Below are 14,522 nucleotides of genomic sequence, written 5' to 3'. Positions count from 1 at the left end.
CCATTGCCTGTCAACCATAATAGGTTGTATAATTCTTATACAATAATTTTAGAATCCCCTTGTTAATGTTTACAGAAGCCCCTAATTCAGTGCCTGGCACAAAATGGGCATTGAAAGAAATATTATTTCCTTCCTCCTCTCTTTCTTCCCTTCTGTCATTGCCTAGGTAATTGTTTGGTTCTCTACTGGCTTTAGACAGTAGATAAACATTGTTCTTAGGTATAGAACATTGCCAAAATTGCAGCAAGACTAATCTTAAATATTATTAGTCCCTTTAACAAAATGCCACTAGTTTCATCTTCACCACCACTATTCTTGGAAACATTAACCTCACATCTCTGCTTTACAATATCTCAAATACCATGTTTTTCTCTAGAAAATGGAACACTCCAGTGCCATAATTTAGTACCACCATTTTTTAGTTTTTGGTGATTTAACTGATCTCCATTACTATATAAGCTAGGGTCTTCCTGGAAAACAAAAAAAGTCTACTTCAGGTAGAGAAATAAAAAGAAATTTGTTAAAAGACATTAGGCACTTCCCAGAATGATTCATTATTGTATGTCACATATTCAGAAACACAGGCAGGAAAACTGCCCAACAACACTGTGCTTCTTTTGTAACCAAAACACCACTGACACAGACTCCCATAGCCTGGTACCTAATGCCCTGGAAACGAAATGCCCGATAACCCATTATAGCTTCCATGGAGGAGAAAATGGCAACTGGCTCCAGTATTCTTGCCTGGGAAATCCCATAGACAGAGGAGCCTAGCGGGGAGCCTGGCGGGCCATGGTACAGGGGATTGCAAAGATTCAGACACAACTGAGCACACACATACACAAAACATTTAGTATGTTATCTAATACACTGTAAATATTGTTATTATAATTATCATCACCACTATCGTCTTCACTGTTGATCTAATGCAGAGATTTGAGCTCCAGTATGGCTTCCCTGCTGGCTCAGATGGTAAAGAATCTGCCTACAATACAGGAGACCTGGGTTCAATCCCTGGATTGGGAAGATCCCCTGGAGAAGGGAACGGTTACCCACTCTAGTACTCTTGCCTGGATAATTCCATGGACAGAGGAGCCTGGCAGGCTCTAGTCCATGGTTGCAAAGAGTCAGACACGACTGAGTGACTTTCACACACACACATGACTCCCTTTGCAATGAAAAGTGGTATATCAGGCCCAAGTTGTCATATCTAATAAGAGGAATGACTTTTTTTTTTTAAACTGTACCTTTCAGCTTACACCCTCAGGACACTAACTTTGGCCAAAATGGCAATTATCATGTCATCTAGACCAGTGCCTCTAAAGCTTTTGATCCACTTGATCCATTTGAATCACCTAGGGACTCGTTAAGTGCAAATTTGGATTTGGTCTGAGATGTGGCCCAAGATTCAGCCTTTTTAATAAGCAACCAGGTAATGAAGATGCTGCTGTCCTGCAGACCACATTTTGAATAGCAAAGATCCAGATGCCAAAAAAAAAAAAGTGAGCTCTCCAGCCATATACCTCAGGAAGAAAGATAGCAACGAATTTTCCTCAAGCTCTACTCTTTATCAGAAGATGACGGCAATGACAAAGATAGATCAACCCAAATTTGTTAAAATAGATTCTTTTGTAGAAATTCAGGGGCCAGAGGGGGAACTAAAAGTACATTTTCCAAAATATAATTATGAGGATGCTCTGTACTTCTGAATTTTTAAAGAGCTTATTATGCACTTGTGTGTATATATATTATACACACATACACACACACATATATATATATATACACACGCATATTCACAGTGAAGTCTTATGCCCACCCATTTTCCACCATCTAAGTCCTACCACCCTCTCTCCATCTCCCACCTTCCTGAGGTATCGACTTCCCCTAATGGGTAAATTTATTAAAAAAAAAAAAAAAAAGATGCACAGCCATATTAAAATGAAAGTAAAGAATCTAAAATAGAAAGAATGCTTGACTGGGAGTGAGAAGACTTGAATTCTGTAACTGTCTTTGATACTAGTCAGCCACATCATTTTGGCTAAGTGTGACCTCTCTGGGTCTCAGTTTCCTTCCACATAAAATAAGTAGGTTGAGCTATCTAGATGGCAAATGACTTTTAATCTTAGGTCCTCAATCTCATCAGCAGGCTACATGGAGTCCTACGTTCAGAAGCTTCTAAGCCTGCCTGTGGTCTCGGAAGGAAAGAGTGACATAACTGATTAGTGATACCCGACATGGATTCTGGAAGGGGGTTGGTGACACACACGCTGTCCTCTTTATGTCTCCAAACCGGATGATGTGGACGTCCCAGAGTTAAGTTCATTTCAGCAACCATATACTGAGCATCTACTGTGTGCCAGGCTCTCTTCCAGGCACTGCAGATTAGGAAAAAAAGAATATTGTTCAGTCTCTGCACAGTCTGTACAATTCATAGAAGCATGGCATTTTCAAGTGGGATGAGACCTTACAGATTATGTAGTCTAAATTCCTATTTTATAGGCAGAGAAATTATTCTTACATGGCTTATATAGAATGGCATTTAGGTTCAGCACTGCTCTGCTAGTTTCTCCTGGAATGTTCTAAAGATACAATACCTGTTTTCCTCTAGAATCTCCCTATCCAACACAGTAGCCACTAGGGGCATGTGGCTATTTAAATTTAGACTTCAGCTAACTAAGTGGAGAAGGAAATGGCACCCCACTCCAGTATTCTTGTCTGGAGAATTCCATGGACAGAGGAGCCTGGAGGGCTACAGTCCATGGGGTTGCAAAGAGTCAAACACAACTGAGCAACCAAACAACAAAAATGAACTAAAAGATAATAAAATATAAGATTCAATTCCTCAGACATACTAACCACATTTTAAGTGCTCAACAGTCACATAGGGCTGGTGGCTCCACTATTTGTATTTGACCGCATAGATAGGGAATGTTTCCATCATGACAGAAAGTCCTATTGAGCAGCACTACTGTCTGAAGAGTGATTTCCACACACACAGTTTCATTTACAGTCAGGATAGAAGAAGGAAGGAGAGACACAATCCAGCCTCAAGTTCTGAGGTGCCCATAATGACTAATGTAATAACTAAATAGGTGACGGGCTTGTTCTAAAAGCATATAACGTTTTTAAAGCAAACGTGTACTCATTCAGCACTCACACTAGCTTTTTAAGGCCCTCATACTGGGAGATTTCCAGCAGTGCTTTTCAGAACACTCTGGTAATCACATCATTCTCTCCATAGTGCACAGGCCTTTGGATCTCTTTGTTTAAAAAAAAAAAAAAAGAAAACAACACACACACACACACACACACACACACCCTCTCCTCACCACAAAGCTTGCTTTTATATTTTTCAATAATTACTAAGGCTACAGGACTCAAGAAACGTGAGGTGGGTTTCTTCCTCTGCCTACAAATTTTACCGTGGAGCTAAAGAAACCTAAAGGGACCCTGCAAAAAATCTGCCACTTCAAAGTACTACTATCAGGATGACCTTTAGATATACAACACCACTGCGAATGTAGTTCACAGTATTTTACCATCTCTTCTCTGCAAGTGAGGGGTGCCAGATAAAATACAGGATACCCAGCTACATTGGAGTTTCAAATGTGGTGTGGTGTTTAGACAATTTATTAAGACAATAAATAATTGTTTAGTATAGACATGTCCTGAGGGCTTTCTTCATAGCTCAGTCGGTAAAGAATCTGCCTGCAATGCAGGAGACCTAGGTTTAATACCTGGGTCGGGAAGATCCCCTGGAGAAGGAAATGGAAACCCACTCCAGTATTCTTGCCTGGAGAACCCCATGGACAGAGGAGCCTGGCAGGCTACAGTCCATGGGGTCGCAAGAGTCGGACACGACTTAGTGACTAAACACCACCACCAATAGACATGTCCTATGTAATATCTGGAACATATTTATAGTTTAAGAAAAATTGTTGTTGACCTGAAATGCCTACTTATGTATGTATGTATATATGTTATGTCTGTATCTAACTACATCTGGCAGCAGCTCTACTCATAATTAACTTTCTAAGATTTAATACTTGAAAATAAATTTGACATATGCTATGACCATTAAGAACAAAACCAAACCTAAGAGGTGATCCCAGGAACCCATAAAAAAGCTTAAAATATTTTACTGGAAGATGTTCTTATTCTAGTGTTTGACCTTTCTGTCTTCTTCCTGTCATTCAGATCTCAACTTAAATGTCACTCTTTAACAAGATTTTCCCTGTCCACCCTCTCTAAGTGGTTCCCCAACCTCCTTTATCCTGTTTTTTTTTTTTTTTGTAATTTTCTAATGACATTTATCACTCCTTGATATTTTATTTTTTATTTGTTACCTGTCCTCTCCCTATAATGATATGTGCTCAATACATTTTTGTAGCCTGAAGGCAATATAGAATACTGTTTGGTTCTTGAACATGGGCTTTGGAAATCAAGTTAAAATTCTGGCTCTCCGTGTGGTCTTGGGAAAGTATCATAACTCCTCTAAGTCCAGTTTATTCATATGAAAATGGTGGTCAAGGAGTAGGACAGGCAGGTACAGATCCACGCCTCACTGCCACCACTCAGGAAATACCTGGTCTGCAGTCTCCTCATCTGTATTTCATATCTCTTCCTACCTCACACAGTAGAAAAGGATATTACATAGTCTGGTCAAAAAGCAACAGCACTCAGACATAAAAAGGAATGAATCTCAGTCATTTGTAGTGATATGGATAAACCCATAGCCTGTTGTACAAAGTGAAGTAAGTTAGAAAGAGAAAAAACAAGTATATATTAATGCATCTACATGGAATCTAGAAACATGGTACTGATGAACCTATTTGCACGACAGGAATAGAGATGCAGATGCAGAGAACGCACTTGTGGACACAGGGGAAAGGAGGTGGATGAACTGAGAGAGTAGCACTGACATACATACACTACCGTGTGTAAGATACATGGCTAGTGGGAAGCTGCTGTACAGCACAGGGAGCTCAGCTTGGTGCTCTGCGATGGCCTAGAGGGGTGCGATTGGCAAGGGGTGTGGGAGGGAGGCTCAAGAGGCAGGGGATATATGTATACTTAGAGCTGATTCTTTTTGTTGTACAGCAGAAACCAATACAACATTGTAAAGCAATTATATTTCAATAAAAATAAAATAAAAGGAAGAATGCAAAAAAAAAAAAAAAAAAAAGGAAGCAAGAGCAAGTACCTGAAACGCAGTAAAACTACCTCTTAACAGTGGAGTCAGAGAAACTTGGGTCCAAACCCAGTTCTGTGTTGTTTCCAGGCTTGAGTTTCTCATCTAGAAGCAATAATAGTAGAGATTCCCTTAGAAGGTTGTTGTGTTACACGAGCTAATTTACAAACATTTCTCTCTACCTTACTGCAGTACCTAGCACAGTGATAATATCAGCAACAGTGATGACGACAGATGTTGATGGTAAGACACTTAGTCTGGTACATAGTAAGCACTCAGTCAGCATTTGTTATCATCACTGTCTCTGATATTATTACTATTGTTGTGATTTTGGAAGTTGAGAAGAGTAAAAGTGAAAATTCCTGTTTGCTGCTGATGGGCAGCTGTACTCTAGCTTATAAATATTCTTTCAGGAGAACCCAGATTCAGAAAGACATTATTCATTAACCTTAATAATCTACATCTAATTTATTCTAAACTTTTCTAGGTTACAAGTATCCAAACCACAGTGTAAACACAAGGATGGGAGGAATTCTATTTCTCTACAACCAGCCAATAGTCAGTCAGTTCAGTTAAGTCGCTCAGTCGTGTCCGACTCTTTGCAACCCCATGAACCGCAACACGCCAGGCCTCCCTGTCCATCACCAACTCCCAGAGTCCACCCAAACCCATGTCCATTGAGTCAGTGATGCCATCCAACCACCTCATCCTCTGTCGTCCTTTTCTCCTCCTGCCCCCAATCTTTCCCAGCATCAGGCTCTTTTCCGATGAGTCAACTCTTTGCATCAGGTGGCCAAAGTATTGGAGTTTCAGCTTCAACATCAGTCCCTCCAATGAACACCCAGGACCGATCTCCTTTAGGATGGACTGGTTGGATCTCCTTGCAGTCCAAGGGACTCTCAAGAGTCTTCTCCAACACCACAGTTCAAAAGCATCAATTCTTCTGCACTCAGCTTTCTTTACAATCCAACTCTCACATCCATACATGACCACTGGAAAAACCATAGCCTTGACTAGACATACCTTTGTTGGCAAAGTAATGTCTCTGCTTTTTGTTTTTATTTTTTTATATTTTGTTGTTTTTTAATTAACATGATTAAAAGTGACAGCATATTTTATTATCTTAGATACTTACCTATTTGTGTGGACCATCTGAGCCACTTTTTAATATGCTGTTTAGGTAGGTCATAACTTTCCTTCCAAGGAGTAAGCGTCTTTTAATTTCATGGCTGCAATCACCATCCGCAGTGATTTTGGAGCCCAGAAAAATAGTCAGCCACTGTTTCCACTGTTTCCCCATCTATTTGCCATGAAGTGATGGGACCGGATGCCATGATCTTAGTTTTCTGAATGTTGAGCTTTAAGCCAACTTTTTCACTCTCCTCTTTCACTTTCATCAAGAGGCTCTTTAGTTCCTCTTCACTTTCTGCCATAAGGGTGGTATCATCTGCATATCTGAGGTTATTGATATTTCTCCAAGCAATCTTGATTCCAGCTGTGCTTCTTCCAGTCCAGCGTTTCTCATGATGTACTCTGCATATAAGTTAAATAAGCAGGGTGACAATATACAGCCTTGACATACTCCTTTTCCTATTTGGAACCAGTCTGTTGTTCCATGTCCAGTTCTAACTGTTGCTTCCTGACCTGCATATAGGTTTCTCAAGAGGCAGGTCAGGTGGTCTGGGATTCCCATCTCTTTCAGAAGTTTCCACAGTTTATTGTGATCCACACAGTCAAAGGCTTTGGCATAGTCAATAAAGCAGAAATAGATGTTTTTCTGGAACTCTCTTGCTTTTTTGATGATCCAGTGGATGTTGGCAATTTGATCTCTGGTTCCTCTGCCTTTTCTAAAACCAGCTTGAACATCTGGAAGTTCATGGTTCACTTATTGCTGAAGCCTGGCTTGGAGAATTTTAAGCATCACTTTACTAGCATGTGAGATGAGTGCAATTGTGCGGTAGTTTGAGCATTCTTTGGCATTGCCTTTCTTTGGGATTGGAATGAAAACTGACATTTTCCAGTCCTGTAGCCACTGCTGAGTTTTCCAAATTTGCTGGCATATTGAGTGCAGCACTTTCACAGCAACATCTTTCAGGATTTGAAATAGCTCCACTGGAATTCCATCACCTCCACTAGCTTTGTTCATAGTGATGCTTTCTAAGGCCCACTTGACTTCACATTCCGGGATTTCTGGCTCTAGGTCAGTGATCACACCATCGTGATTATCTGGGTCATGAAGATCTTTTTTGTACCGTTCTTCTGTGTATTCTTGCCACCTCTTCTTAATATCTTCTGCTTCTGTTAGGTCCATACCATTTCTGTCCTTTATCAAGCCCATCTTTGTATGAAATGTTCCCTTGGTATCTCTAATTTTCTTGAAGAGATCTCTAGTCTTTCCCATTCTATTGTTTTCCTCTATTTCTTTGCATTGATCACTGAGGAAGGCTTTCTTATCTCTCCTTCCTATTCTTTGGAACTCTGCATTCAAATGGGTTTATCTTTCCTTTTCTCCTTTGCTTTTTGCTTCCCTTCTTTTCACAGCTATTTGTAAGTCCTCCTCAGACAGCCATTTTGCTTTTTTGCATTTCTTTTCCATGGGGATGGTCTTGATCCCTGTCTCCTGTACAATGTCACGAACCTCTGTCCATAGTTCATCAGGTACTCTGTCTATCAGATCTAATCCCTTAAATCTATTTCTCACTTCCACTGTATAGTCATAAGGGATTTGATTTAGGTCAAACCTGAATGGTCTAGTGGTTTTCTCCACTTTCTTCAATTTCAGTGAGTAGGCTTCACTTACGGAGAAGGCAATGGCACCCCACTCCAGTACTTTTGCCTGGAAAATCCCATGGATGGAGGAGCCTGGAAGGCTGCAGTCCATGGGGTCGCTGAGGTCAGACACGACTGAGCAACTTCACTTTCACTTTTCACTTTCATGCATTGGGGAAGGAAATGGCAACCCACTCCAGTGTTCTTGCCTGGAGAATCCCAGGGACGGCAGAGCCTGGGGGGCTGCCATCTATGGAGTCGCACAGAGTCGGACACGACTGAAGCGACTTAGCAGCAGCAGCAGCAGCAGGCTTCACTTATGACTAGAAAAGCCAATCATGGCTACCGCCTTAGTACCTCCATTCGGCTCTCACCCCTATTGGTCCGGGAGTGAGGCCTAAAAAAGCATGGTGTTTGTGTATATATTTGGGTCATCATGATCCCTCATGAGCTCCCTTAATAAAAATAAGTATTAGTTTGGAAGCGACCCCTTATCATTTCCTTAGGAAACACATGTCTGCCATAGGTCTTCAAAGCTGTAACCCAGCTCCTCTTCCATTGGTCCCTAAGTAGGATCTTGCTAATATTTACCCATTTCTTTCTTTCTCTTTCTCTGTGTGTCATTCCAGGCTGTCATGGTATCCCTGCTGACAGATTATTCGCCTCAGCTCCAGAAGCCAAAGTTTTGATGCGCTGATGCTTCTCAAGAGAGAAACCATGTTCTTCAGGAACAGAATGAGTCAGTTTATGAGGGAAGGAGAAGAGAACAAATCACAGAAATAAACAAATTCTAACACATGGTATAGGTGAATGGTATGCTATTGCTTTGCCACTGTGAAACCTTCCTGAAGCTCCTAATTTCAGTCCTGATGCACTGTAACATGTGGCTTAACTTGGTTTAAACTTTCTAATTCACAATTTCTGAGTTACATTTGGGTACGATATTAATAATCATATACATTTGCTTCAACTAAACATAAAATACTGTGTTCATAACACATAATGCCTATGCCATTAAAAGTAATCTATGCTTATTGCTCTAATAAATTATCACCCACGCTAATTTATAAGTAAACATTTATGAGGAAGTCAGCTGCTGGCAGACCTATGGGCTGTGCTCATATCCCCTAGGACCAACAAGGAAGCCAAATGATCCATCTCGCTGATGTAACACAATTTGCAGGCAAATGGGGTAAACAGACATTCACTTATGGAGGCAAAATGGTGAAATTCTTAGAAAAACAGCTATAATTGTGTCCAAACTCTGGAGTTTTTTCTAGTCATTTGTGGAAGGAGGGTCCTTCGAGAGCACACATCTCTCTTCTGTAATGAATGCTTAATGCTACAAGCCTAAAGAAGCCTTTGTGAACAAGTAGTAAAACCACGGATACCTAAATAGGAATATAATGTCCATTAGTGACATTTTCATAGGTTCAAATTCTCCAGCAGGAGCAATTTAATTTTTTTTCATGTTTGTGTTTGTCATGCAGCTCATCATACCATGCACTGGATATTCCCATAAATCCACTACTTGCCACATTTTACTCTATATTTTCCTCTAATTTTTCTTCAAGCTAAGAACAATTTGCACCACTGGATTTTTATGTAATTAAAGCTAGATGTCTCTTGTGGGTGAATGAAACGTGTAGTATTGAATTATTATGATATAATTTAAAATCTTTAGTTCAAATGTTAAATAAGTGAAACTTTTCAAAAGTAATGTATTTTATAGAGGACAAGAAGAGTAATTAACTTGACATTCCATTTCTACTACTGGAAGAATGTTTCCAGCCTAGTTGACTGATATTCTTCAACAGATAGCTATGACTTAAATGAGTGAGTATGAGATGAATTACAAATTAGATCTGCAATGAAGATGCAATAAAACATATTTAGTAGGGAGAGGGGGGAAGCGCATAATATTACAGGGGAAAAATTCAATTTTTCTAGTAAATAACAAAGGTGACTTTCACGTTGATGGCGATTTATTGGGAACACTTAAGAAAGAAAGAGTGGAGTTTTGTAAGCTGTCTTCTTTCAGCAGAGAGTATAAGGACAATTTAACCAAGAGGTGCTGTGTGGGTTGTAGGGGCTTTCCCTCAAACTGCCTCCATACAAAGGACAATGTCCTGAGTAATCTTCCACTTTCTAAATGATCCCCTATAGCAGGGGTCCCTCAACCTTGGAGATCTAATGCCTGGTGATCTGAGGTAGAGCTGATGTGATAATAATAGAAATAAAGTGCATAATAAACGTAATGCACTTGAAGCATCCTACAACCACCCCCACCCCCAGTCTGTGGAAAAACTGTCTTCCACAAAACCCATCCCTGGTGCCCAAAAGGTTGGGGACTGCTGCCCTACTATAATGAACTCTCATCTCTTTATTGGCTATTCTTGAGCCAAAGAGAAGGTACAATCTTCTTCCCTCAAAGGGAAAGAACTTGTATCATTCCCTTGTCAAAATGTAGTCACTACCTCAAAATGTCCCAAAGCTTTCTTATTTTATGAACACACCATTTAACACTGTTCTCAACCCAAACCTATAAGCCTATAGGAATTTATTTGCTTTCTTAACTTTTCCTCTTAAGAAGACATTATTTATATTGTCAGGAATAAAGAAAACCAGGGAAGGAAGACTTAGTATTATTTTTTTTCCAAAGCTATTTTATCTCCTGTTTCATTTTACCCTTTCCTCCTTCATTCCCTTTCCTGTGTAACTACTGCAAATGACAGAGATTAACAAAAACCTCCAGCAATGACCTTTGGCTCACTGGTGCAGTAGATCCTATCAACTTAATATAACTAGTCAAAGAGTGCCTTTCTTCCAGGCTTTCTTTACTGTAACACTGGAAGTAAAAATACATATGATTATACTGCAATGGGGGCTTCCCAGGTGGTACTAGTGATAAAGAATCCCCAGGCCAATGCAGGAGATTTAAGAGATGCTGGTTCAATCCCTGAGTCAGGAAGATCCCCTGGAGGAGCCATGGCAACCCACTCCTGTATTCTTCCAGTGATAAGTTTCTAGGAACTTTGGAAAAATATTTCTACATCAGATATTTTGAATGAATATTGTGCTAATGATTTGACTATTATAATGTCCCCAAGCAGAAAGATCTGCCTAGATGAACATGGTAATGCCACATTTGACCTCCTACATAAATAAGTGACTCTAGAACTTCAGTTAAAATGGTTAGAGCCTCTTGATCAATGCTAAAGACCTAAGACAAACCTTGTCACATAATAAAAAGGTATAAGGAATACATACAGACAGGGTGTCCAGAACACAGTCTTTCTTTGGGCCTTTTTGTCTTGGACATTCTCATCAATGAAGATGAGCTGCAGCATGTCTTGAGACATGGCATCACTTAGCAATTTTGTAGGCTTGATGACAAACATGAAAGGTCTCACCAAAGAATGGAAAACCAGTCTGGTCACAATGATTGGACACCTACAACCGGAGCACCATATACTGACATCCAAGATGTACTCTGTGCCGAGGTCTCAGGTAAAGGTGTGTCTAAAGAATCTGCCTGAAATGCAAGAGACCTGGGTTTGATCCCTGGGTTGGGAAGATCCCCTGGAAGAGGAAATGGCAACCCACTCCAGTATTCTTGCCTGGAAAATCCCACAAAGAGAGGAGCCTGGCGGGCTATGGTTCACGGGGTCACAGAGTCAGACATGACTGAGTGACTAACACTTTTACTTTTTCAAAGGTAAGGGCTAAAACCTGGTCTACACTTCAGATGCCAAGGCTTGTGCCTCCTTAGAGCCTTACGGCCAGGAGGAAGGAATGACTTTTTTAAAGTTGCCCACCCAGAGGGTACACTTTTCAGAGTTTTATAAGCCTGAATAGGTGCTTTAAGTCACAAAAAAGGCACGCAAAAGTCACACAAAAGTATCTGGTAGGGTTAACCCTACTTTGAATTATTTACATCAGGAATTTTTTTCAATATCACCTTGTACTTGTTAAAGTGAGACACGTAGGGACACTTCAGTGATGCTTTTGGTGTTTTGCCTCAGTTTCTGCCGCAGTTTCAAAATTCCAGAATGGAAATGATAACGTCTGTCCATTTTTGTGTAGCTAATACATGACACATCATGGAGGCAGGAATCTGCAATCAACTCTGAAGTTCTTTAATTAAAATAAATTAATCCCTAATAATTGTCCAGAAAATTTAGTATCAATTATTGAGAAAAGGCAATGGCACCCCACTCCAGTACTCTTGCCTGGAAAATCCCATGGATGGAGGAGCCTGGTAGGCTGCAGTCCATGGGGTCGCTAAGAGTTGGACATGACTGAGCGACTTGACTTTCACTTTTCACTTTCATGCATTGGAGAAGGAAATGGCAACCCACTCCAGTGTTCTTGCCTGGAGAATCCCAGGGACGGGGGAGCCTGGTGGGCTGCCGTCTATGGGGTCACACAGAGTCGGACACAACTGAAGTGACTTAGCAGCAGCATTGAGAAAAGAACCTTGGTCAGAGCAAATGGAAGTGCATTCCTTTATATGAACTAAATCTTTTCACAGACTGAAGAATGCCTGACTTGTATCAATGACACTAGACTTAGTTTCTAACTGATGTTCTTCTGGAGCTCATTCCCAGAGCAAGGCGAGCACAACAGCTGCCTTCTGGAACAAAATCATTAGGTAAATAAATTTTTGAATGAGGCTTAGAAATAATCCAGATCATCCCTTCATTTTACAAAATAAGGAAACAGGAAACAGCAACAAAACGTTCCTAGGAGAGAAAGATATTCTACAGGGAGGGATTATGCATGTGTTCAACACCCCTCCACAAACTATCTGGGGTCCTTCAAAGGCTACATGGGGAATAGGGAACTGGCTGGTCTGGGACTGTGACTCTGTGAGGCCAGCAGATGAGAGGAGAGCTCACACCTAAGCCGAGATAGATACAGACATTCAGAGATGTGAACCAAGATCCAAAAAGCATTCATGGAGTCGATGCTGTTGGTGTCCCATCCAGATGTCTATTATCTGGCCTTGCCCATCCCCCAGCTGCCATCAGGGCTAGATACTGATGGCTCACAGCTGCTCGTTTTTCTGAAACACTATCCTCAACCAACCAGGAACCACTTGGCCCAGGAGGTTAGACTCTCGCAATCATCTCACTACTGGCAGTTCACAGCCAATGAGTAACTGACAGAGAGGATCTCTTCCCTCCAGGCAAGACGAACACAGTGGTGAAACTCATGCCCCAGGCTGAAGCCAGTATCTGTTGGAGACCACATCCTTGGTCATTGTTATTTTTGTTGTTTCATTGTTCAGTCGTGTCCGACCCTTTTTTCCAACCCCATGGACTGTAACCTGCCAGGCTCTTCTGTCCATGGGATTTCCCAGGCAAGAATACTGGAGTGGGTTGCCATTTGCTTCTCCAGAGGATCTTCCCAACCTAGGGATGGAACTCGTGTCTCCTGCTTTGGCAGGAGGCTTCTTTACCACTGAGCCACCCGGGAAGCCCAAGTTTATGCTTAACCTTCTTCCCTCGTTTCTCTTCTCCTAAGAGTGCTCCTTCAATAAATCATTTGCACAAGAGTCCCCATCTCAGGCTCTGCTTCTCAGGAATCTGATCTAAGAAGATACATGAATAAGATTTTTCAGAGGTCTGCACTGTTCTGCTGATCCTTCAGGCATCAAGGGAGGAGTAGGAAGATAAGTGGCCATTAGACAAATGGTGAAGAGCTCAAACTTCAGCAAGCAAAAAATGTTTCCGGTTACCAGGATCAGTCTTCCTTAAGAAGGAAGCAGACCATTATAAATAACAAATATTTTCCTGTCACATGTTCAAATTCATAATGAGGGATTTATTAGCTGCGTGGAATAGACCAATTTTCTTTCCCCAGAGAGGAGTAGCTCTGAGTTAACTGACACAATATTGCAGGCTTATTTATGTGATAGTTTAACACCTTTAGAGGTTGGTGCCTCTGGCACCTCGTCTGTCCTTGGTCCTTCCTTCCCCACTTCCCCTCAAAGCTACTTATTCAGCAGGTCTGGACCAGGGTCTGAGAATCTGCATTTTTAACATGTCCCCAGGGATTTCAATGCTGCCAGTCCAGGGACCACACTTTGAGAACCATTGGTATGAAGTACTGCTAAAGAATTATTGGAGGTGTCTTTATCTCCACATCCATAAAGCACCATCATAAAGCATTTGACATAACCCAGATCCTCTGACTAGTAATCTGTCTTTGGAGCCACTGAGGCCTGGATTTTATCCCTTCTCTACTACACAACAGCCATCTAATCCCACTTTCCTTATCTGTAAAATGAGGATTATAATGCCCATCTCATAGTGTTGCTAAAATATTTAAATGAAGTAACACATATAAGAGTATTTGGCTTAAAGCCAGTGCTAAATAAACACCAGCCTCCTTTTATTTGATCGATTGTTTCTAATACTTTTATATTTTTTCTTTTACCTTTATAACAAAATTATATCCCACCATCAGAAACATTGAGTTGAACAGCTGGTGTCCAAAAAAGGGCAAAGAATGAGTTTGTCCTCTGAAGTTGGCAGAACCCAGCAGTTGATGC

General features: G+C 40.9%; 1 protein-coding gene and 1 long non-coding RNA gene across 2 annotated transcripts in view; one reads left to right on the top strand and one right to left on the bottom strand.

Annotated features, from left to right (window-relative positions):
* Positions 1-9,100, top strand: part of OTC (ornithine transcarbamylase) — a 73,466-nt gene extending 64,366 nt beyond the window's left edge. Inside the window, exon 10 of the mRNA XM_055565009.1 lies at positions 8,593-9,100. Coding sequence (XP_055420984.1) covers positions 8,593-8,652 — 60 coding nt within the window. The 3' untranslated portion in view covers positions 8,653-9,100. The remainder of the gene's footprint in view (positions 1-8,592) is intronic.
* On the bottom strand, positions 1,613-8,691 carry LOC129639774 (uncharacterized). Its single transcript, XR_008708594.1, has 3 exons — positions 8,555-8,691; positions 5,207-5,299; positions 1,613-2,378 (listed from the first exon to the last, which is right to left on the bottom strand). It is a non-coding gene; the product is annotated as an uncharacterized LOC129639774 (long non-coding RNA).
* Positions 9,101-14,522: the final 5,422 nt, after the last annotated feature.

This window comes from Bubalus kerabau, chromosome X (genome assembly GCF_029407905.1).
Source record: "Bubalus kerabau isolate K-KA32 ecotype Philippines breed swamp buffalo chromosome X, PCC_UOA_SB_1v2, whole genome shotgun sequence".
NCBI classification, from domain to species: domain Eukaryota; kingdom Metazoa; phylum Chordata; class Mammalia; order Artiodactyla; family Bovidae; genus Bubalus; species Bubalus kerabau.
This window is presented reverse-complemented; position numbering and strand designations above follow the sequence as displayed.